Source organism: Anguilla anguilla, chromosome 7 (assembly GCF_013347855.1).
Source record: "Anguilla anguilla isolate fAngAng1 chromosome 7, fAngAng1.pri, whole genome shotgun sequence".
NCBI lineage: Eukaryota > Metazoa > Chordata > Actinopteri > Anguilliformes > Anguillidae > Anguilla > Anguilla anguilla.
The window spans coordinates 51,901,356-51,925,993 of record NC_049207.1 but is presented as its reverse complement, the minus strand read 5'-3'; the positions used below and the strand labels follow the sequence as shown (position 1 = coordinate 51,925,993).

At 47.6% G+C, this 24,638-nt stretch overlaps 1 protein-coding gene and 1 long non-coding RNA gene across 3 annotated transcripts in view; one reads left to right on the top strand and one right to left on the bottom strand.

Annotated features, from left to right (window-relative positions):
- rgs12a (regulator of G protein signaling 12a) overlaps nt 1-24,638 on the top strand; it is a 63,763-nt gene that overhangs the window by 33,550 nt on the left and 5,575 nt on the right. Inside the window, exons 4-17 of one of the 2 annotated variants that reach the window (XM_035425153.1) lie at nt 814-835; nt 6,786-6,955; nt 7,453-7,545; nt 7,996-8,139; nt 9,395-9,577; nt 10,785-10,935; nt 11,239-11,336; nt 11,631-11,822; nt 12,264-12,337; nt 12,526-12,652; nt 13,175-13,271; nt 15,322-15,389; nt 16,064-16,205; nt 16,506-17,132. In XM_035425153.1, coding sequence (XP_035281044.1) covers nt 814-835; nt 6,786-6,955; nt 7,453-7,545; nt 7,996-8,139; nt 9,395-9,577; nt 10,785-10,935; nt 11,239-11,336; nt 11,631-11,822; nt 12,264-12,337; nt 12,526-12,652; nt 13,175-13,271; nt 15,322-15,389; nt 16,064-16,205; nt 16,506-17,132 — 2,188 coding nt within the window. The remainder of the gene's footprint in view (nt 1-813; nt 836-6,785; nt 6,956-7,452; nt 7,546-7,995; nt 8,140-9,394; nt 9,578-10,784; nt 10,936-11,238; nt 11,337-11,630; nt 11,823-12,263; nt 12,338-12,525; nt 12,653-13,174; nt 13,272-15,321; nt 15,390-16,063; nt 16,206-16,505; nt 17,133-24,638) is intronic. The other variant, XM_035425154.1, reaches the window with a different exon arrangement.
- Nucleotides 19,264-23,785, bottom strand: LOC118231399. Its single transcript, XR_004766053.1, has 2 exons — nt 23,303-23,785; nt 19,264-19,602 (listed from the first exon to the last, which is right to left on the bottom strand). It is a non-coding gene; the product is annotated as an uncharacterized LOC118231399 (long non-coding RNA).

Below are 24,638 nucleotides of genomic sequence, written 5' to 3'. Positions count from 1 at the left end.
GGTCTGCTTTCCCCCTCCTGTCATTAATGTCTGATTGGCTGATTTATTACAGGAAGCATGTCTAAGGAAAAGAGGCCCTTTATTGTCATATGTGCCACGATATTGTTGATGTTACCTGCTGGTATATAGGCTGTACTGAGGACAGCAGTCTGAGAGGTCCAGTGCTCACCCCTGAGGTGTGAACAGCTGTGTGTGTATGTATGTGTGTGTGTGTCTGTGCCTGTTTGCTTGTGTGTGTATGAAAGGAGGGTCACCCCAGACTGGCAGGGAGGAGTGTGTGTGTATGTGTGTGTATGTGTGTGTGTGTGTGTGTGTGTGTGTGTGTGTGTGTGTGTGTGTGTGTGTGTGTGTGTGTGTGTGTGTGTGTGTGTGTGTGTGTGTGTGTGTGTGTGTGTGTGTGTGTGTGTGTGTGTGTGTGTGTGTGTGTGTGTGTGTGTGTGTGTGTGTGTGTGTGTGTGCCTGTTTGCCTGTTTGCTTGTGTGTGCGCCCGTTCGTGTGTGTTTGCTTGTGTGTGCGTGTGTGTGTGCCTGTTTGCTTGTGCGTGTGTGTGTGTGTGTGTGTGTGTGTGTGAAAGGAGGGCCACCCCAGACCAGCAGGGAGGAGTGTGTGTGTGTGTGTGTGTATGAACGTAGGGCCACCCCACTCTGGCAGGGAGGAGTGTGGGTGTGTGTGTGTGTGCGTGTGCGTGCCTGTAATCTCAGACAGGCCCAGCCCATTCCCACACACACCTCCAGTGCTCCAGCATGCCGGTGCTGCGTTGCTCAGGGTCATGAGGGCATCGCCTGACTCATGTCTCTCTCTGTTCTCTTACAGTCCGCGGCTGTCTCAGATGGTGGTGAGTACACCTCTTCCTCTCTCAGCGCTGATGTATGCTGTCTGTACGTGTGTGCCACCGTACCCTGGTTTCAGATCCAACATGCGGATCCAGTGGTTCCAAAATGTTAAATAATGTGTCTATCCTGATCGCACGCTGTTGAATAAGTAAAGTGAGGGGTAAGGGATGTCTGTCGTTTGCTGTTTGCTTGTGGGTCTGTGAAAGGAGTGATTGCAGATGATTACAGGGCTGTGTAGATTCAAATTACAGAAGGTGCTTGACCCACGTAAACGTAGAATTATGTAAATCCGGACTTTGGGTAAATTGGTTCTGAGAAACTGAATCAACACAGAAGTCGGGAAATATCGCAGTAAGCTAGCATTAGCTTGCAGAAAATTAGTGCCGATTTGGAGATGCTCAAAACAACTCTGGACACATCTGTACATGCAGTCTGCTTCTTCACTATGTTTATACTTATGCATAGTTTTTTTCCATATTGCACTACTTGTTTTATCTGGCAGTTATTATTTCCGGTGTAGAACTGTGTTTGTTTTGCAATTTACATATCGTTTGTAAATTCTTCTGACCGAAGGCTTCTTTGGATTATACATTAATTTCTGAGTTATGTATGAATCAGCTTACTTAGTGGTCCCCAGAATTTAACCCTTATTCGACTCAGGGACTTGCTGTATACATTTTTAGTGTAAAGCACTTACTGTTTTTATGGGTTTATTTGTATGGTCGGGTTCACTTTTGTTGTGTACCGCCTCGAGCTAGTTCATACGAATTGAAGAAGAATGTATTCATATTCTGTCTCTCCACTACCGCGTGTTGTGTTTTTCTTAGGGGCAGCGCTCCTGCTGTGACTTCTGCTTTATTTGGAGGGGTTTTTGGGTGGTGTGGTGGGGGTGCGCGGTTCTCTGCTCGTCAGCACACAAGAATCTGTCAGCGTGAGAACAAGACCGGACTCGGGAGATTCGGGGGTTCAGCTGTTCATCCACCTGCCAGCCTCTCTCCCTCTATTTCTCTCTCTCTCTCTCCCCTCTCTCTCGCTCTCTCCCTATCTCTCTCCCTATCTCACTCTGTCTCTCTCCCTATCTCTCACGCTCTCTCTCCCTCTCTCCCTCTCTCCTCTCTGAATCTGCCTGTTTTAAACCCCCCCCGGCCCAGTTGAACAGGCGCGTGGCTCGTTGTCGTAGCCCGCGCGGTTCTCCGTTTAGCGGCCCTGCCGAGCGGAAAGGCAAAGGCGAAGGCGGGGGGGGGGCGGGGGAGCTTCCCTCAGACGCTGCGGCTGCGTCGCTCCCAGGGGACGGCGTGTAGGTGTGCGCTCCTGCTGTCAGGACTGCGCTGGAGGAGGGCTGGCTGCGCAGGGCTGGCTGCGCAGGGCTGGCTGCGCAGGGCTGGCTGCGCAGGGCTGGCTGAACAGGGTAGGCTGCGCAGGGTTGGCTGAACAGGGGTGGCTGCGCAGGGCTGGCTGCGCAGGGCTGGCTGCGCAGGGCTGGCTGTAGTTCTGCAAGTGGCTCTGCATAAGAGCCTCTGCTAAAGGCCTATAATATGTAACACACAGGCCTCAATCCAGCCCTGATGAAATTTAGGAGACATTTTTATTTTTCACATTTTTTAAAATGCCCCTTACTGCCTTCGTGTATTTAGCTTGCTGCAGTTGGCACCATTCTTATCCATGCAGGATAATTGTGTGTCGAGCCCCGAGTTCCTATGAAAAGAACTATGATGAAAGGTTTAGTTTAATTAGCCTGTTGCTTCCACTGCTGTGTCACCATTATGCTATTTTTATACAGCATTACAAAAGAACTTAAAAAAAAAAAAAAAAATATATATATATATATATTGCCTGAAATGTTATTGGTAGCAGAGCAGGTTCAGGTGCATCCAGCACATGATTTTTATTTCAACTGTGTAGATTGTCCTTGTTGCCATGAGCACCTCTGTTTTTTTAAGCTCCCCAAATGTGGGTGGGGGAGGGGGGGTGGGGTTGTTCTGCTTATTTTATTCCATATTGCAGCAATGCCAAACAGCAAAAACAAACACGCATTCAGTCAGGAGCTATTTACTTCCTGATCTTGCTCATGGATAATCCAATAAAGAGGTAAAAGCAGACGTCATGTCGTCTTTCTTGTAGGAAGCCCAGAATAACTGCACCAATCAGAGTATATTGGGGGGAAAAAAATGTAATGGAACAACACGGGCATTGATTTATGGATGCCTTCTGGCTACTTCCTGGTAATTCCCACAGGAAGTGTCATCAGAAAGTGTTCATCAGTCACCGTGGGCCTTGTTCTGTAGGGTATGTCCTGCATGTGAATCACATAGATGCCTAAGAGGGTTTTGCAGAGATAGATGCAAGGCCTGGAATATAAAGTGATCCCCGGTCTGCTCTCTGAGTCTCTGATCTCTCTCTCGCTCTGAAAGATAACAGCTGTGCTGTTTTTGACCTTGCTGTCGCCGGAGAGCGGGAGTGCCTGTGTGGTCTCAGAAATCAAGAGCTCCCAGGAAGCCAGGCAGACTGAAAACATCGTAAAATAGATAAATAAATAAATAAGTAAATAAATAAACCTGACTCTGCGCCGTCCACTAATCAAGCATCAACTGTCAGAGTGTTCGTTGGCCCCCCCCAGCTGATGTTCCCAGTTCCTCCGGAGAAAATGAGTGTTAGAAAATGGCTGCTAATGTCTCCCCTGTCTGAAGTTGGACGTGAAATCGGAGGACGGTAAAAAACGTTCTCTTTGAAGCCGGTCACATGTGCGCCGCCGGACAGGAAGTCACAGCTGGCCAGTTTGTCGCTGGAGGTGTGCTGCGTTTGGCGCGAGATTAAGGGGGGGGGGGGGGATTGGGGGGGGGGCACTCCATGGGACTGATACTGGTGAAATGCGTTAGTGGCCCCCCCACTGAAGGCTCAGTGGCCCTGTTAGGCCTCGTTTGGGCAAGGTGGCATTAGGACACTGTGGTGGGTCTGGCCTCCCCAGTGCAAGGGGGGGGGGGCAGTGACGGTGACCTTGCCGTGAAGCAGCTGACATCAGCTGTTTCCTGTGAGCGAAGCTAGGCCACGCCGTCTGACATCATTCAGCGCTCTCTCTCTCTCTCTCTCTCTCTCACTGGGTAATTCGCACTGAGCTTGTTTGCTTGCAGTGTTCACACACATCTTTATAAGAAGCAGCTGCTCAAGGCATCGTGTGAGATTTATTCTACAGGAAAGGACAGAACATAAAATAAAGGAAAAATATTATGTTATGGTTACAGTATAATAAAAATATATAATAACTAACTGGCCAATAAGATTTTATTCAAGAGGAAATGATACAATGTAAAACATTTAAAAAGATGAATATTATAATATTATTTTTTTTAAATCTTTTAAATGACTAATTTAAATGACCAGTGTTGCAAGGTCAGTGTCCTTCCATGCCAGTGTGGGATCTCAGGAAATGGAGCCATGACAACAGTGACAGGAAGTCACGTAGGTGCTGTGGGCGTGGCCGGAGCAGTCCAGGGCATTAATATTGCAGGTTTCCGTGGCAACGGGCGGCCAGAAAGTTCCCGCCTCCCTCCGCGCTCAATAATTCATCCCGGGTCTTTGTACGGGTCAGCGTATCTCTTACCCCCGCTGGAGGCCAGGAGCCCCCCCCCAAAAAAACGGCTCCGGTCTTCAGAGAGAGACCCCCCCTCTCTCCCTCCCCTCCCCCCCCGTGGCTCTCTCACCCGGCGTGAAAAGTCGCGAAATGTCAGCGGGTCCCGAGGGGCCCCCCCGGACTCCGGCCCCGGGAACGCTTTCATGAGCGCGAGATGGACCCCGGCGTCTGGTGTCCGGTCGGGGTGGAGGGGGGCCTCAGGTACCTGGCCCGGCGGCACCACACCGGGTCCTACCAGCTGTGCCCAGGTAAGCGGGGACGGGCGAGGCGAACGCGCGCTCGGTCATGGGGTTTCTCTGTCTCCACGGCGATTCCGCACCCGCGTAACGGGGAAATGTGTTAGCGTCTCGGCGCCGTTCCCATGAGGCTCAGTGACCGGGCCGGACCGCGCCTGGTGTCATTAATTCATTGTGGTTTTAATTGGCTGGGTCTTGTGTATCAGTGAAAGCTGGGAAGGACCTGAAATGGCTGAAAGCATCAGCTTGCGTAGCGTTAAAAAAAATTTTTTTTTTTTTTAATACCGTCTTTTTTTAGCAGGGCCGTCGTGGGCGTCAGATGTCGAATTCATTAAAACGCGTATCGGAATCTCATTAAAACCCTTATTAATGCAGCGCGCGAAAACGATTTAGATTCTCATCAGTCTTTCACTTTCAATAATTGTTCTTAAATGGAAACCCAAATTAAAAATGGCAGCTTTTCATTCGGTGAGCGTTTCAGGACAGGGATGGGAAGTGGATTCATTTTGCCGTCAGGTGTTCGAGGTTTAGTATTCATCTCTATTGTACTGCTCCAGTTCCAAAGCAGGTCCACCGTGGGAAACATAGAACTGAATCTCTGTGCATTTCAGTATTGTATGTAACTGTGTATTGAATTATGGAGCCTGTACTGTGTATGTCATTCCAGTCCCAAACGTTTGGCCTCCCTGTGTTTTTTTTTTTCTTTTCTACCAAATGCAGCCCAGGTTCTGCCTCCTGGCAGGACAATTTTTTGCCTCTACCAAACTTTCCGGTTCTGAGTAATTTAAATACGGTGTGGCAGTTTAAATACGGTGTGGCAGTTTAAATACGATGTGGTAGTTTAAATACTGTGTGGTAGTTTATATACTGTGTGGTAGTTTATATACGGTGTGGTAGTTTATATACGGTGTGGTAGTTTAATTACAGTGTGGTAGTTTATATACGGTGTGGTAGTTTAAATGCAGTGTGGTAGTTTAAATACTGTGTGGTAGTTTATATACAGTGTGGTAGTTTATATACGGTGTTGTAGTTTAAATACGGTGTGGCAGTTTAAGTATGGTGTGGTAGTTTAAGTATGGTGTGGTAGTTTAAATGCAGTGTGGTAGTTTAAATACGGTGTGGTAGTTTATATACGGTGTGGTAGTTTAATTACAGTGTGGTAGTTTATATACGGTGTGGTAGTTTATATACGGTGTTGTAGTTTAATTACGGTGTGGTAGTTTAAATAGGGGTTTCCCTTGGTTTTGTGTGCTGACAGACCTGTAAAAAGCAGCGGGGTGATTGATGGGCTCGCCTCCTGGCCTCGCCCTTTTAAGTGTGGCCGTTCAGCACCCCACCGCCTAGCGCAGTTCAGCCGTGGCGCAGGTACGCGCAGGTACGCGCAGGTGCGACGAGCCCCTGGGCCGTCCTGGCAGCTGCCGTAACCGCACCTGCCAGATTGGGTGTTCTAAAGCCGCCCATTACTTACCTGGGATGGCACGGGCTAAATTTAGATGGCGGGACGGTCTTTGAATCGAGTTTTTCCTGATCCTATTCCACTCCTGTTGTTCAGTGACAAGAAGGATCCGCTCGGGATTTAAAAACGCTTCCCTGCTGACGGTGTCTGTTGGCGGTATCTGGTGACCTGCACTCCAAGACGCTACGATCGATTGTGCAAAAATGTATTTCATATTTAAAGAGATACCCACACACTGTATGAAGTGCTCACAAACGTTTATATTAGTGCGAGTGATGGGGTGAAAGTGTGCTCTGTCTTGTCAAGGTTTCGTTCCCTTTTTGGATTCTTTTCTTTTGCACTCGAGGTTATGCTTGAGAAAGAACTTTATTCACATAAACACAGAGTGAAATGTTCAGTGGTAAATCAGCTGTGACAGTGCGTTTCACTCTGAATGGCGGGTGTTTAATGGACTCGTGTAAACTCTGTTGGAGTCGCACTAGCGCTGGACTCTTCACTGTGCACTGTGCCCTGCGTCCTCATTAGCGGTTGTGAGGGCTGTGTTGTTTGAGGACGGGGGGCATTGGGGTGGTTTGGGGGGGGGGGCCCGCATGCCTCCTGACGCCGGCCCCGCCCCCTGTTTCCCGCCGCAGAGCTGAACAGCGCGGACCTGAAGGGCTGCGGCAGTGAGAACAGCCTGAGCAGCAACGCCAGCCTGCCCAGCGTGCAGAGCCACCGTCGCCACGGCGAGCGCCGCGTCGCCAGCTGGGCCGTCTGCTTCGAGCGCCTCCTGCAGGACCCCGTCGGCGTGCGCTACTTCTCGGTACGGTCCCGCCCCCCGTGGCCTCGTCACCAGGGCGACCATGCCTCCTCTCACTGTTCCACTGCTCCCCCCCTGTGTCTCGTGGTCTGTTTGCGTTGCCGCCTTCACCTCAGATCCACGTTCAGTGAGATGATGTGATTGGTTGGAACATGAATCGGTTACATCCCAAAAGTGGGCAGGTTTATCACCAGAGGTGGAAAGTCCAGGGGTCAGAAAGTAAAAGTCCTGCCGTGTGTTTCTTCCACCTATTAACTCAGGCAACTGATTTCACTAATTAGCTCTACCTCCTGGCTGAAGAATTGTGTGAAGAATTAATTAATTAATTAATTAATTAATTATGTAATTTGCAACTCCTTGGCTGTACCAGAGTTAGCTACAAAGCTAATTCTCATAACTAATTTTGGCCATTTTCATTACTTGACTACGGTTATGTCTTGTGCTCCTGACAATTTTCTGGAAGCCTACAGTTCAATTTAGTTTTTTTTTTCTGTCTACAGGAATTTCTAAAGAAGGAATTCAGCGAGGAAAACATCTTATTCTGGCAAGCCTGTGAATATTTTAGCCATGTTCCTGAAAATGACAAGAAGCAGGTAAAATATGAAGCCTAATTTAATAGCAAATTAATAGTAACTATGTAGCAGAACTGGAATGTTTTGCCTGAAGACAGGAACATGTTTGTGTGATCCTGGCAATATCAAAGATCTTGTCATCTCTGTACTATAGTCTGCTATCTGGGATTTTTCTGACAGTGCTGGAGGGCCACAGTGTCTGCTGGATTATGGTTTTTCATCACATACAGTATGTGCTTCATTTTAATCACTGATTTCCATGGCTGCTGATTTTAAAGGAAACTACAAAACCCTGCAGACCCTGAGGCCCTCCATGACTGGAGTTTGAGACCCCTGATGTATGCAGTCCTGGGAAAGAAAAGGCCCCTGAAATATGATCATAAAATAATAATAATAATAATTGAAGTGAATCCTTGTCTGGGTGACTAAGACTGAATTGTAGATGACAACAACCCGCTCTTGTTCCCCAAGCTATCCCAGAGGGCCCGGGAGATCTACAACAGCTTCCTGTCCAGCAAGGCCACCACGCCGGTCAACATCGACAGCCAGGCCCAGCTGGCCGACGACATCCTCAACGCCCCCCGCCCCGACATGTTCAAGGAGCAGCAGCTGCAGGTGGGGAGACTGCCCTAAAAAAGCAATGCTAAAAACCGCTCTTCCTCTGTGGGAAATGTTTCTGTGTGAGAGAGGCAACAGCCCCCCCCTCCCTCCCCAACAGGGTGTTGCTGTCTGGGGTTACTGCGTCACCAAACGGTGTCCCACAACCTGCAGCCCATATCACTCGCAAAGTAGTTAATTATGCACATAATTCAAAAAAAAAAAAAATGATGGCACGCCCATCTTAAATGGACATGCAATATTATAATTATGGCTTTTAATCTGTGTAGGCAGTTCCCATCTTTAAGGCACATGCAATATTGTAATTATGAGTCCTACTCTCTCTAGGGAGTTCTATAGGATCCGTAATTTTTTCCTTCTTCATAGTGGCCCACATGACCCATTCTAATTGGGCTGTTATTTGAGGTCCGTATTTGCGGAGCTGAGAATCTGGAGGAGCTGGGGACCTCAGTCATGTTTAACGCATGCGTTCTTTCAACTTCAACATCAATTTGAATTGAAATGTTTATTTTCGCTGGCGCTATCCCGATTTGCATTTACATGCAGTTCTCACCCGTGTCGCTCACAAACGGCGTTGGCTAAGATGACAGATTTCCCGCAGCTAGCAACAACAACGGCAGCAGCGCTGTGAATCTGCCTCTGAGGGGTCAAGAAGGGGCTTCAGAGCATTTTCTGGCAGCTCCACCGGTTATAATAAATCTCTCCTGCTACGTGTTTATAAATATAACAACATTTTTACATCGCAAAGAACAAGAAGCAACCTTGTGACACGACACAGTGGAAGCCTTAGGCGGCTTCTGGGCTTGAGCCTGGGTGAAAAACTGGCAGATATTTCCCATCAAAGGCTTGATGTTTCCTCTTAAGAAAGTCAGCTTTATTAGGACTGAACTCAGCTCAGCGTGTTTTTCTCCTGATGCTACTTTCAGATTGTTTTGTTTCAGTAAGCCAAGTGGCTTTTTTTTTTTTTTTTGGTTTGTTTTGGGGTTTTTTTAACTCCAAAATCGAGCTCTTTGTTGAAGAAACATAACACCATGATGGATTTGCAGGCCATTAAAGCCTTTAAAGAATGCTGCTTCTATTCTTCTCTTCGTCGAGGTATTTTAACGAAGGGAAAATGATAACTTTGCAGTTAGCCGTTCCGCCTCCCCCCCGGCTTTAAATTACAGGTCACAGGATTTCTCTGTTCTAGATTAGCCGTGCTCAGCTTTCCTTTACGCGACACGACCGCGCTCCTCCTCCTCTTCCTCCGCAGATCTTCAACCTGATGAAGTTCGACAGCTACAGCAGGTTCCTCAAGTCCCCGCTGTACCAGGAGTGCATGGTGGCGGAGGTGGAGGGCCGCGCCCTGCCCGACCCCTACCACATCCCCAGCAGCCCCGCCTCCTCCAAGCACAGCGTCAACTCCGACCGCTCCGCCATCTCCACGCCCAAAAAGGTACGCGCCGCTCCGGGGAGTCTCTGTCCCGCCCCTCCCTCACTGTTCCCTCAACGTGAAATTAGACAAAACTCACTGTTCCCTCAACGTGAAATTAGTCAAACTCACTGTTCCCTCAACGTGAAATTAGTCAAACTCACTGTTCCCTTAACGTGAAATTAGTCAAACTCATTCTTCCCTTAACGTGAAATTAGTAAAACTCAGTGTTCCCTTAACGTGAAATTAGTCAAACTCATTCTTCCCTTAACGTTAAATTAGACAAAACTCAGCGTTCCCTTAACGTTAAATTAGTCAAACTCAGTGTTCCCTTAACGTTAAATTAGTCAAACTCAGTGTTCCCTTAACGTTAAATTAGTCAAAACAAACATGCAGCTTTGCAACTGTGGTTTGTTCTTAAGAGCCTTGTTTTGTTGGTGGATATCTTGGTATCCAAAATGAGGAGGAAGTATGGATCGCTTGTATAGATGGGGCTGCTTGGAAAGGAACTGTGCTTGCTCCCAGGTTAGTTGGCTCATAACTTTTTTTCAGTTTTTCCTGCTAGATCAGTCATTCATTCCTCTGTGTTAGTCTGCAGGTGATCCATAACCAGCCATTGCCTCACCCCCTAGCCACAGACTAACTTAAGTAACTTAAGCCTCTCTATTGCTTACGCTTAACTGAATCCTTTCATGGCAGTTCCTCAGTATGAGAGCTGTGCGGAACGATGATTTGCGGCTAGCTGTAAATCTTTCGCGCAGCAGAGGGGGCGGGGTTTTCGGCAGTGCCCCGTATCGCCCTGGGGGGCGCGAGGTCTCGGGACGTGTGACGTTCCTGCCATTGTCGGCGGGCCGTTTGAAGTGGACTCGGGTGTCCGGGCCTCGTATTACAGCACGTCGTTACGGGCGTCTGGTACCAGGAACCCTCGTATGCTCAAAATGATTGCGTGACTCGCTAACGTCCTGAACTTCCCGGCATGCTTCTCCAGGCTGTCAGTCTGAGAGAACGCTAGCTCACCGCCAGCTAAAAATACCGCCTGCAGAACCAGATAAAAATTTCACACCTGCTGTGTGCTGAATGTGATATCGTGACATATGAGTTTTGCGTAATCACTACATTTTTTTTTTGGTTCTGTAAAGTGAGAACCGTTTTCTATTTTTAAAAGTTTTCAAGAAGTTTTTCGAAAAGTTTCAGGCAGCAGTTAATGTGCCGCCATTTTGTGCCGTGACAGGACGGCAAGAAGGCCAAGCCCGGAAGGTCGCTGAACGAGGACTACAGAGACGAGCACGTCGATAAGAAAAAAGGGATCTTCTTCTCCTGGTCGAGGAACAGGAGTTTTGGGAAGGGGCCAAAGAAGAGAGACTTTGGAGATTTCAATTATGGTGAGGAAATGGGGAAAGGTGTTCTAGCACGGTGGTGGACTAAACTCAACAAGACAGTTCATTGGCCCCAACCAACAGTTTTTGTGTCCATTGAATGATATATCTTTACCAAAGTTTTTGAAGACAACTTTTTCCATTGAAATAGCTAAAATTATCCTTTCAGGTATAATAATTATGCACTTTTATTTTTTTGTTTTATAAGGAATTGTTTGAACGATTTTTTTCAGAATGAATTTGGTTGAAGCTGTGTTATAGATGTCGAGGCGATTGGTGAAATGTTTTGGGGGGGGCTGTCTTTGGCAGATTTCTCAGACAGGAACGGCAGGCGAGAATCGCAGGGCTCCCTGTCCTCGGGGGCGAGTGTGGAACTGGGGGTGTCCGGTTCGGGGGGGAAAAACGAGGTGAGTGTACGCAGGCCAGACCGGGACACCGGAGCACCAAATGCCTGCGGGGGGGGGGGAGGGGGGGGTGCTGGTGGTAAAACCCTCACATTTCGGGGAGGTTGAAAAGGATTCTTCGTTCCTTTTGTTTCTCACCTCAAAAGACTCCTGTGTCTCTTTTCCCCCAGCTCTGTGGGGAAGCTAGCTCGTTACCCTGTGGGGTGTGTTGGGGTGGGGAGTGGTGGGGGGGGTTTGAATGGTCGGGGGAGGGCTCTGGACTTCGCGGTCACCGTGTCCCGTTGATCCCCGGCGCAGGGTGACCCTCGAAACGCCCCGTCGGAGCGGGACAAGGCCCAGAGGCACTGCAACATCAACCTGCCGGACGGGTCCTGCTGCCCGGTGCCCATCAGGCCCGGCGTCTCCATCCGGGAGCTGCTGCTGGGGCTCTGCCAGAAGCTCTGCATCAACCTGGCCGCCGTCGACCTCTTCCTGGTCGGGGGGGAGAAGGTACGGCCCCCGCTCCCCCTCTGGGGCGCTGCGTAGTCACTCCCATATCGAAAACTCTCCCGAACATCACGTCAGGAAGATTTTTTTTTTGCGATGAAAGAGAGCTTGTTGCAGCTGTTGCTTAAAAATGGCTCCTGAGGTGCTTGCAGGATGTTGAGTCATTTATTTTTTAAAGGATGCTTCAAGGCTGAGTTCAGCTCCATTTCGTTTCAGTCAATCCAGGAAATTCAGTGAAATACAGCTCATGAAGTGAAAAATGTCTATGATGCTAGTTCATGAGTTAACTTTCAGTTCATTGAATAAATCAAAACTCTTTGAAGTATTTCCATCTTAAGCACCATTTACTTGACATGAAATGTTGTTTTTGCCTGAAGTTTCAGATAAATTTTTTATAAATTTCTATTTATTATAATTGTATTTATTTTTATTTTTTTTCGAAAGCCCCTTGTTCTGGACCAGGACTGCATTACCCTCAGTTCCCGGGACTTGAGATTAGAAAAGCGCACGTTGTTCAGGTATTTCTGTTTGCTTTTCATAAACACCTCGCCGCTCTCTATATTGGTTTTGAATGTCAACACTGTCTCTTTGTGCGATACCATCGCCAGATACGCTCTCGCTGAGAGCCGGTGAAAGAAAGAGGGCGTGTTGTCCTTTTCTCCATGAGTCAGCGTTTTTTATTTATTTTTATCTCCCGCGATTTCAGGCTGGACCTTGTACCCATCAATCGATCCGTCGGACTGAAAGCCAAACCCACCAAACCGGTCACGGAGGTTCTGCGGCCGGTGGTTGCTAAGTACGGCCTGCAGCTCAGCCACCTGGTTGCCAAAATCGTGAGTTCCTCGCTGCGGGTGTTGTGTAATCCGGTTGGAAGTTGCGTTACACAGAGTGCAGTCCCACCCTTATTTGGAAAGTGGGATGGCACCGGAGGGAGAGCGAGGGGGAGGCTTCGTGGAGTCTTGAAGGGAACGTTGGGCTCACATAGTTTGGCTGTCGGAAAGCTACTCTGTCTTAAATTCCGCGGGTGATTCACACTGGCCCACCCCTTTAAGGAACGGATGAAAGAGGGTCATGGTGAGGAATGACTACCCACCTGAAATACTCTCATCTCAGGGCCGGCTTCTACCCCTGTCCACATCTCCAAGGAACATTCATTGATTTTTTTTAAATCTTGTGGTTTGTTTCTTGTTCTTTTTTTATGCCGCACATGCCGCTAATGGTCTTGAAGTTTGATATGAACTTCCTCCTGTAAGAGCGGCCTGTTTTTTTTCAGGCGACCGTGGTGTATGCAGTGTTTTTGAAATAGCCGGTGTCATTTGTGACATGAGATTTCCTTATTTTTCCTTTTTTCTCAGAGCGGTGAGACAGAGCCCCTGGACTTGGGCTTGCCCATATCCAGTCTGGATGGATTAAGAGTCATACTGGATGTTGCAGATCACACATCCGGAAAAGGTGAGACCATATCCCCCCCCACCACACATCCAGCTATTACGCAAATAAGCAATACATAGTTCTACCTCCTGGAATTATTTGTGATAGTATTTCCATGCTGTTACTGCACATCATTAATTAGTAAGGATCCCATCACGCATTTGGCATAACACTTCCCTTGTACGTGCCTTTTTAAGAGTATGACCTTTTGCTGTGCCAGTGCAAAGACCTAGACTTATATTCATAAAGCATATTAGCCCTGCGTCCATATTCATAAAGCATCTTAGACGTCAACCCATATTCAAAAAGCATCTTTGACCTGGACCCATATTCAAAAAGCATCTTGGACCTTGGACCCATATTCATAAAGAATCTTTGACCTGGACCCATATTCATAAAGCATCTTGGACATTAACCCATATTCATAAAGAATCTCAGAGCTCTAATCCAGGATCAGTTTGGCCATTTATCTTATCACAAATGAGATTAGGATCTGGGCAGGGGAAGCCTAAGCCTCCCGCTAAGAAGCATGTTATGAATATACGCTCTGATATTAAAGTTGCATCCGTCATTGTGGTGTAGCACTAGAAGGATCCCCCCCACCCTTCCCGGTCAGTGAATAGAGGGTAACCCAGCAACCGGCAACACGTGTCAGAGCTGTGAAGGGATGTGGGTGGGGACGGGGGCGGGGACGGGGGCTGGGAGGAGTTTTTTTTACGCTCGCTCTGAGACAGGCTGTGAATTAGCTGTCAGTAATGAGATCACAGCGGAATTAAGTGGGACCTCAATCCATCAGCACTGATGGGAAGAGCAGAAGAAGACAGGCTGTAATGAAAAAGTGCCACTCTGGAGTCTCAGTGAAGATTTTAGAGAGATCTAAAGACTTCCTGGAGAGCTACCATCCTGTAGGTTTTCACTCCAACCCTAACAAAGCACAGCTCATTCAACAGCTAGAGACCTCCTTAGAGCTGCTAATTAGTAGAATCAGGTGTGCCAAATTAGGGTTGAAATGAAAACCTACAAGTTGGTGGACGCCCAGGAACATAACCACGGAGTTTTGCAACTTCCACGTGGCGCGTTAACACGATGGGATCACCACCGCATTGGGTTTCAGCCAGCCAATGGAAGCTCTTCCCACTCTTCCCAGTTCATTTTCGCTCCCTTTTTAATGCTCCTCGAACCCCGGGATTCCAAGCCTCGGAGTCCGTATCCTGGTTACCGCATTGGCGGCCGGGGAGCTTGGAACCGAGGGTCGTTTTACCTTTATAGTAATTAGTCCTCCAGGCCTGTTATTTGTTTCGGGTGATTAGCCAACATGCAAATTAGGCGAATGATTCATGTCCATTAGCGGCGAGCTAATTCCCTTGGTCTTAATTGCGTTTTTTTTGTGTGGTAGAGTTCTTTCCCGTTGTGCTAATTCCCTTTGGTCTTAACTGCTTTTTTTTGTCCTGGAGTTATTTCTCCTCTCATGTCACATAAGGGAATTTGGGTGATAAAAACCGAGTTCCGTTTGGGAAAAACCTATTTAACAGTTTTAGAGACGGCACTTTGTATCAGAGATGTTCTAACATATCTCACAGACTCTAAAGAGTAACAGGGGCAAGCAGACAAGCTCTATTAAAAAATAAAATAGAGCATTTTCAGGAGCGTCTGAACAGCAGAATCTGCACAGATTTTATGTAATGAGTGACCCTTTGTCATTTCGATGGGAACAGGGAATAAATGCGTCCAAATGGGCAGATGGCCAGTGGCTGTACCACTCTGTGTTAAAATGCTGTGGTACATCTTAGACAAGAACAGAAATTATACTGCACTGGAATTAGCTGCAAACATTTATTCAGTAAATTCATTGTTTGATTGTCTATTAATATTAAATGAACAACCAAAAAATTGAAACTGTAAAAAAGAAATTTCACTTGTATATATATTATTTGCCGGCTGTCAAAGAATCTTGCTACGCTATCAGTAATTTACACTTTCTCTTGTTAAGATTTCATATTTTTTATGTTTTCTAATGTTTTTTTATATCCTTTGACTTGTGTGTTTGTGTCTTGTTTTTTCCCCCCTAAAGAGAAGCAGAAGCTGGTTTCATCAAAGAGCCACGCCCCGCCTCTGAACTCCCGGAGCTACTCCACAACAGTAAGGCCTCTGAGGGTTTCTCACGCGTTTGTTTGTTTGTTTTTATTTACGTGCTCCTGCGGCTCGATGAGTGCAGGGGAACTCGGGGGTTTTTTCGCCTGCTCTGGTTTTTGGCTTCCCGTCTCTCCGGTAACCGGGGGTTTGCGCGCCTCTTTGCTGCTTGGTAACACCTCTGTGGACGTCCCGTGAGTGCCGTGCTGAGCGGACTCCGGCCTGCCTCGCTGTGGCTGACTTAACCCACTGTCCTCTCTGGCTCCTGGCCCCGCCCCCTCCTCATGACCAAGGCCCCTCCCCTTCCCCCTTCCCCCGCCCCTTGCCCCTCCCCCTCCCCATCCTGTTCTATAATATGCTCTCTTTGGTAGGTGAGAGTCTAGTGTCACCATGGATGATTTTTAGTTTTACTTTAGTAAAAAAAAAAATGAACGAACTCACTAGATATGTGGGAGCTTGGATGGAAAGCATCGCAGGAGGTCGAACGGCCTCGGTTCTTGGTTCTCTTTTTGGGCCTTGCTGGGCTCCGAATCCCTGGGATCAAGCAGAGGGCCTCCTCGCGCTCCCAGTCGTTTCAGCCCCGAAACCCCGAGGGAGGAACCCCTGCCCCCCTCCCTTCCCCCGCACCCCACACCCCACACCCCCTCCCCTTAACCCGGTGCATTCTCATTGTCGCGCTCCAGGGGGAGGAGAAGCCCTGCTCTGCCAAATCGCGGGGGGAGCACGGCAGGCCCCCGAGGGAGACGCGCCTCCTCAGAAAAGAAGAATCAGTTGATAAAGTGGAAAAGAGAAAACAGAAAAAGATTAATATAGACGAAGCCGAAGGTAAAGCCTCCTTCATTTTAGAGTAGACACACGTAGACCTTACGCTTTGCTCTCTGACCTACTAACCTTTCCGAATCCTGTGTATGCGCTGCAGATTTGCCCTTAAATACTAATTTACTGGCACTAATAGTCTGTTTTTAACGCGTCCTCTGTAGCCGTCCTCATGTTTAACAAATTAATACCCGTTTGCATGCTCTTGGCTTGACTCACTATTTCTCCCGATGCTCCGTTTGTGTGCGAAAGTCATTTTGGGCTGTCCTCCCCCCGTACCCCGCCCCCCCCCCCCCCCCCTCCCCGCAGAGTTCTTCGACCTCATATCCAAAGCTCAGAGCAACCGAGCTAACGACCAGAGGGGCCTGCTGAACAAGAAGGACCTGGTCCTGCCGGACTTCCTGCGCGTGGGGCCCGACCCGGCCTGCTCCACCCCCAACTCCCGCCAGCCGGGCCCGGGGCGGAGGAGGGGGGGGCGGGAGAACGGGGAGGCGCAGCGGAGCGCCCTGAAGGCCAGCCACCACTCCCAAAGCCTGGACTCCTCCCTGGACTGCGGGGGGCCCCCCGGCGGCCAGCCGACGGGCCGCCGACGGCAGGCGCTCATGCCCCCCGGCGGTGGCGGTGGCGGCGGCAGCCGCAGGCCACACCCTCTGGACCACGCCCCCTTCTCCACCACCCTCTCTCCCATCCCCCATGCCCCGCCGGAGAAGCCGCGCCCCGACGGGAAGGGCGTTGCCGCGCCGACGGTGGACGAGGACAACACGGCCGACTTGACTCTGGTGGGCGAGGGCGACATCAGCAGCCCCAACAGCACGCTGCTGCCCCCCACCCCGATCGCGCCCTCGCTGCAGGGCAGCCTGCCCGAAGCCGACTTCACCCCCCCGCCGCCCTGTCGGGACGCGGACCAAAGCTCGCCGGACCCCCGGTCCCGCTCAGGTACTGCCAGACTGAGGTAGCGTCTCTGTGTGTCCCCTGCCTGCACTGCCCTGGACTGCTGTCACCAGGAGACCCACTCCAACCTCCTCTCCTCTAGCCCCCGATTTACCCACAATGCACTTTATATTGTACAGAGGACCTCGTCAGTCTTTCTCGCGCGCTTCACTAAAGTCGACTGACTTCACTGCCGTCTCGTTAGGCATCATGTCTAAAGCCCACAGCTGAATTCCCTTCAGCTGCAAAAGAGCCTTTTTAACTTTAGTGCTGCCAAAACTATTCTTGCCAAGTTAAATGTTAGACATGTCTGTCATTTCAACTATTAAAAAATAATGCCGCGAACACTAGCGAGGCTGTGTTCTACTGAAGCAGTGAGGTCTGTCTTCTGTGTTTAAAAAAAAACAAAAGAAAGAAAAAAAAGGCGTTGCCAAACTTATCTGTTTATCGCGAGTGTCCGTAGCCAGGGGCCGTCCTCTGGGTGAGGGTCCTTAGCGCGTGACACTGTGATATGCAGAATTATACGCAGCAGGAGGAGGGCGTGATTGATCTGTGGTGTGCAGGCTGGACCCTGGGCTTTCTCTGTGTATGCCCGTGTGCACAATGAAGGTTGCTGAAAAAAGATTTTCCTCAAAACCGGGTTTGGCCGAGAGCCATTTGGCTTTGCTTTCAACTCATTTGACGCACGCGGCCTGCTTTCAGTGACCACACTTTCAGCAGCGATTGACCCAGCCGATTTCACCTTGCGGTCAAATATAAATAATGTAGCCTCTCTAAAGGAATCAATTACCATGTACGTATTCTGACATAAGGTGACCTTAAGAGGTTAAATTGTCTCTCAATAGACATCGAAAGTGTCTAATTAAGAACAGTTATGGCTAGTTACAGGGGTAACTAGTTACAGGGGTATTCTGGGGTTGCATTGCGGTTGAAATGGATACCACCGTACACAGAGGAGGCCCTGCGTCCAGCTTGCGCACCATGGCGATAGACCCTGCACAGGAAGTACGTCTCTTAGCCTCTTCCCCTGAGGTTCAACAACGTGGACCTCAAGCCCAGAGGCTTTCAGTCTGTGCTTCGTGCGGGCGTGTAACTTGTGCCTTTTGGGAAAAAAAGAGTTTACACTATTGTTCTACATACCTCTACTTTGTGTCTTCTCAACTGAAAAAAAAACAGTTTGTGTTTTCCTTGTTCCCATCTCTCAATGAAGTGCAATTCAACAATACCCATAGCGAGGTCTTAATTTGGGTAACACACTCACCCGATGTGGTGTTTTGTCATGTTTACGTGTTCATAATGTTAAATGTGTGATATATATTTGAATGAAAACCATTTGTCCCTTGTGCTTTTCTTTATTGCTTATTAGCAATGGTAAAAGTATGTAAGTAGGCCTGTGTAGAAGCTCTTTTAAAACCACATTGTTGTTGAATTGCAACTCATTTCCTTCCTTGATCATTCTTGTCCTTTGTAGATGTCCTTTGTAGAAAATAATGCTGATTCATTCTGTATCTGTGTTCGATTAGACCTAATAAATGTTAGAACCCCAAAATTTACCAAGTCTGTCTTTATATATGTTTGTGATCCTAAAACGACTGGCATTTCTTTTACTCCTCGCCTATCATTTCCGTTCCTCGGGCTGGTCATGTGATGCTGTGATGTCACAGTTGGCCGGACTCTCTCCGCGGTCACCACAGACGGGAGTTGCAGCAGCACCGTTTGCTAATGAGGCTAATGAGGCTAATGACTGGGCCCTTTCTCACTCACAGCATCAATGGCGGCCGGATTACATGATGTCATCATCCATTGTTTCCTTTCAGTCCTCCCTGCCCTTTTCCTCCTGGGTCGCTCTCGATGTGTCCTCCGTCCTCAAACCTTAGAGTCGCCTCTTTTCATAAATCCTGCCTTTCTATAAAAAATCATTTTTAATCTCACAAGACACGTTTACCGTTACGTCAATGGAATATACTGCAATATATAATGTAAATGTGGAATTGAAAATACATATTTAAAAAATCCATGTTTATCACAGCAGTGCATTTTAAAATACATTTATACCAGTATTACAGTATCTGAAATCAATAATAATTAACATATAAATATGTTAGCCCATACTTTGTGAAGTATTGCAGCATCTTGATACATCGTAATTCCCTTTATTTTCAGTATATTCTGTTTTCGTGAAGGTCCCACTCAGCCACTGTTCCTGGCTGAGACTTCGGGCTGGTTCATACGGTCCAGCGCATGGTTAAACGGGCGCGATGTCGACCGCGCGCACGCGCGGTGCGAAGCGATGGCGTGCTCATTTGGGAGGCATAAGCGGTTCCGGTCGGTTGGAACCGCTAATCTCTCCTCCGTTCGTCGTCTCCTCTGATTGGCTCTCTTTGGCGCTTTGTTCCAGCACATTAGCCACGCATGGAAGGCCCCAGAAAGAATGGCCTGCTTACGAGCTCTGTGTAGAGCTCTTCGTTTTTTCCAACTGAAAAAACAAAAACAAAAAAAGACCTCTGGAAGTTATAAACAGTGAGTGTCTCCTAATTTCCGTTAGCTTCATATTCCTTAAAATGAATTCATATTCCTACATTGGTAAAATGCATTCCCAAATGTATTACTCAGATGCATTACTGGTTTTGGTCTGGTGCTGTCATCTTTTTTTGGGGTGTCACCATTAACCTGAATTTTGGCTTGGAAAGCAGAGACCTTCAGGACTCCCGGGCCTCAGAAGGTTTTCAGAAAATCCAAAAACATAAAAAATGAAATGTAGCTTTGGTCGATGTATGTGTTTTTATGACTAGCTTTATGACACACTCTCTGGGCGTTGCTTTATGTGCATGGCCTTAAAAGGGCCCCGATTAGCCGCTCGCTTGCCATTGGCAGGGTTGGGGTTCAATTTTGGACTTTGGGGTGCATCACTGCGCTGAGAACTAGTGCTTTAGCTGGGTTTCCCACCGGAGGCCCCCAGTGCTTCTGTGTGAGGTGTTCCTGTTGAAGAAAGCTCCACCGCACCGAGCTGCTACTGAGTCAGTGCACTTCCCGTGTTACGTAAGACAGCCTCTTGCTCTGTCATTGTGTAAATGTGTAGGCAGTATTGTCAGATGGGACAAAGCCTCGGTTGGTAAAATAGAAAAGAGAGTGTTAGGATGCAGCAGGTGGTCACCAGCCTAAGTTACGTCTTTGTTTTGGCAGCGTACGGTCTGTGCTTTAATCTGGTATCTCTTAATGAAGCAGCCTGGCGTTTTTTTTAATTTCAGTTGCGCGAAATAACGTGCTGCCTCTGGATTAGGCACGGTCAGCTGATCCAGTTCCAAGTTTCCGATGTTGGAAGGGCCTCATGACGGTGGTGTGTTATCTTCGAAGGTTACTTTCTGTACCTGAAGCTTCTGTCTGTTCTTCAGGCTAGAACTATGCCGAAAATGAAGGGGCTACTTTGTGAAGCCGAGCCTGAGGACCATGCAGATGTTTCTTTCTGACGCATTTCTTGTCTGTCATATGACTTCCTTTGCCAAAGATGTGACTGGAATCTTTTATGTTTTTTTTTTGCTGCCTTAAAATAGTGCAGTAGGTGCTTGCATGCTTACAGACGCCCTGGCTAACACGGTGAATCTCTTCTAGAATCTTCAGTCTGGAGAGAAGGCTTTCTCTCATGACACAAGATAGGAGGAACTTTGATTTTGGCAGACTGTTATCCCGGACGAGATCATTTCACACCGTCTCCAGGCTGCTCATGTGAGGGGAAAAAGGCAATAAAAAAATGTATAAAAATAAATGCAACCGTCTCAGTTTGCAAGGCATTATGGGAGAGAGAGAAAAAAAAGGACCCACCGGCCTTTTCTTTGGAAGCCGTTTTGTCAATAGTCATTTACTGGGGAGATGTATGCAAACAGAATACATAAGAAGAATCAAGAGTGTGTAACTTATCCTGGATGTCAGACTGGGTTCTGGCTCCTGGGCTGCCATGGAAACAGCTCACCTATGACAGCCGGCTCCCGTGGGCGATGGCGGCTGATAGTTTTGGGGTTTTGCGCTCGCCGCTCAACGGACACCCCCTCGCATGAGTGACGCAGTTGATTTTTTTTTTTTTTTTGAAAGACCGTACTTAGTCGAATTTCAGCGAAACCTTGCCTTGCTCCATCGGCTTTGCTCGCGGCTTAATCTTCCTTTTTCTTTCGCCCGGTCTTTCCAGAGTTAATTTAAGATGGAATTCACGGGTTCTTATCTCCGAGGAGAGGTTGTTTTCCAGGAGCTCTGTGCCCGGCGATGTAAAAGATGTGCTCCCTGATAATTGACCCTTTTTAGCGATCTGACATGCGGGTTTGGCGGCAGAATACTGATGAGGTCGGTCTGAGCTCTCTGCGGCGTGGAGACACGGTAATGATATTCATGGAAACCGCACGGCGCGTCTGTGGGAAGGTAGCGCCGCGGCTCGGAATAAGACGCGGGTCGTTCTTCTCGTCCGCGTCCGATCCGGCTCGTTTAGAGCACGCATTTGATTGAGCTCAGCTGTCCGACGTTTCGAAACACCCCCCGGGCTTTTGATTAGACGGTATGCTGTCCGTTTCAAACGCCGAATCTGGGGGAGGAAGTGCAGGGAATCGCAGGCAACCTACAGGTTGCCCTTTGGGAAACGAGCGCCTGACGTTTCTACTACCTTGCAGAGCGAAGACCCTGAAATACGGACACACAATGCCCTCACTGAGGGCCATCATCATCATTTGCACATTTTATTGGAGCAGATTTGATTCTTTTTATTTAACATTGACCTGTTGTCCTGTCACATTTAAAATGCCCATTTTGGTGGGTGGGTGTTTTTTTCCCCACGATATCCCCTTAAGGCCATTGCTGTGAATGACTGTCCTTTACAGAAGTTAATCAACATGCTTGTAAAATCAATATAGTTTTACTGCCTTCTGGGGAAGGCAGAACAGTTTTGTGGATTAATCAAACTTGCTAACAAGACTGCCACCTGATGGTCAGATTGTACTTGTTGCATATTTGCAGTCGTGAGACTCGCAGAGGGATTTGACTTTTTTTTCTGCAGGGGCGGTCGTATTAGATCTGTAACGGCAGTCTATCTGGATGGTTTTCTGTAATTTAGTGTCTCTGTTACCTTGCCCCCCAGTATTTGCTCATGAGCTAGTCAACAACATCAGTGTAAAATACATTCTTCTTTTCACTGCGGCTTTCACTCAACGGCAGTAGTAAATTACACGGTAGTTTAGTGTTTGGCAGGCACGATATAAAGGAGTTGTGCTTCTGTTTTTCCCCACTATCCTGAGGAATGATTATGCTCTGAATATCAATGCGAGCTGGACTGTTCCTTTGATGTTGTAGCTAATCCAGGGGCCCACCAGGGGGCAGTAGCTACATTACAATTGTGCCGACTGGAAAGGATTAGAGTGTCTGAAATGCTCGTGAACTGAAACTGCCACCCCGTAGTCTTCCGCTGTGATGTAGCAGATTAGCACTGGATCAAGTTGAGCAATCACCTTTCTGTTTATCATCGTATGCTGCACAATGTCCAGTAAAAATAAACGTGTGCAGTGCGCACTGTGAGGCAGAATGTGTTTTTAATATGGTAATTTTTCTATTGAGACAAAAGCCAAAAGGAACTAGTGCATTACTAACTGGTATTACCGGTGTACCTGTTTTTCAAAAAGCTGAATATATCAAAGGAAATAACTATATATAATATATCACAGGAAATGAAGCTGCACAGCAGTCACAAGACTTCACTCCCTCCCTTTCTCTCTCTCTTTGTCTCTCCCTCCCTCCCTCTCTCTCTTTTGGACCAGAACACACCAAGGAGTCGATTATTAACGAGTAGATTTTATACTCCCCTAACTCAGGTTTTCTTTTGTGTCCCTGTTCATAATTGAAAATGAATGATTAGCCAGGAGATAAGGGAACTGAAGCCCCCCTCCCCCCTTTTCCACCGGCTCTACGATATCGATCTTGAAGTGATTCATTATTAAATATGGCTGTGTAGTCTGTGGTGCAAATATAAATACTGCAGGATGAATTCCCTCCTTGAGAGAATTGTCATTTTTCTTTCTCATGTCAAACACTGTAGACACTTATGATCATTAAAAATGTCATGCGGAGATAAAAAATGTGCCGGCTAATTAAAAAATACTGGCCGGGACGCCAAAGCTCCGTGTGTGCTGCTGAGATCACGCTACCTGTCTCGTTAATCTGTTCTGTTTCTGGGGTCTGGAGAGACTTCGGGTGGTCTTTGATGAGAAGACCGCGAGTTCTAGCGCTGATTTGGGTCCAGACGGGCTCTGCGAAGCGGATTATTCCGGTTGTTTCCTGTACGAGGAAGACGATTTCCCCTCTTCTGTCGTTTTCATGGACGGTTAACCTCGGTGTTCCAGGCGACGATCCAGTCCACGTGCACCCACTGCTGATAATTTCACGTCTGCCTGATTGACGTGTAATTAGGGCGCCGCCTGCACCTCGGTCCCGTTAACGACGAGATAAGAACCGCGGTGTTCGCTGCACCTGCGCTCGCAGAAATGATCGGGGATCGGGTATGCTTTGTCATTTGTTTCTCGGTGCATTGTTACGTGGATACGCGGACCGCAAAGCACCATTTAATGACTGTGGGAAATAGGAGCCAGAGGCTGGCATAATTGTTGTCAAAGACTCCTAACCAGCTCTGGCTGAGGTCGGTCTCAGAGATCAGCCAGTGTCCATTAATGATTACCCTGTAGCTCGGAGCTAATAAGCCTCAGTCCTGCGAATCAGTCCTTTGTACAGAGTAAACGTTCAAGCTGTGCCCCCACAGGCCTGTGTGACCCATAGGAAAATTAATGCATTAATAGAAAAACATATAAGTCAAATGGCGCGAAAAAATAGTTTTTATACCCAATTCTAACCATTAAACTGTAATAAACGCTGGTCGACTATTGTGACTTGTTCACCAGGTAAGGGCAGGGTGGGCGTGTTTCCTGCGCTCATTAATATTCATATCTGTATGACACGCCATACGTAAACCATTCTTCATCTCTAGGTTAGAGCTGGTTGTCCCGCGCAGTGACGTTATACTACCAGACAACACAAAAGAAAGCAACGTAAAGCTATGGCTTACCTTTGTATAATTAAACCTGTAGATCATTGAATGTGTAATAACATTGTAATACTGAGGTACTGTACACTAACATGAAACAGCAGTCTCAAACTCCAGACATTACACCCAAATAACAAAAGGCTTTGATTCCACATATATAAACTTGAATCTATTTAAGGCCTACTTACCAATCCATGACATTTTTTTTTTTTTTTTTTTGCAAGAATCATTTACAAACATTTCTGGGGCATTTGTGAATGCAATAAAAAAAAAAGTAATAAAGCAACACATCAACAAAGAACTCACAGGTTTCGGTTTCCTGGGCCTTTAAGGTTGCCTCCACAGATAGGGTTAGGGTTAGGAATTTAGAACTTTGGAATCCTATCCTGGATCACACAATAAATATACATTTTAATGTAAAAAAGAGAAAATAATAATGATAATAA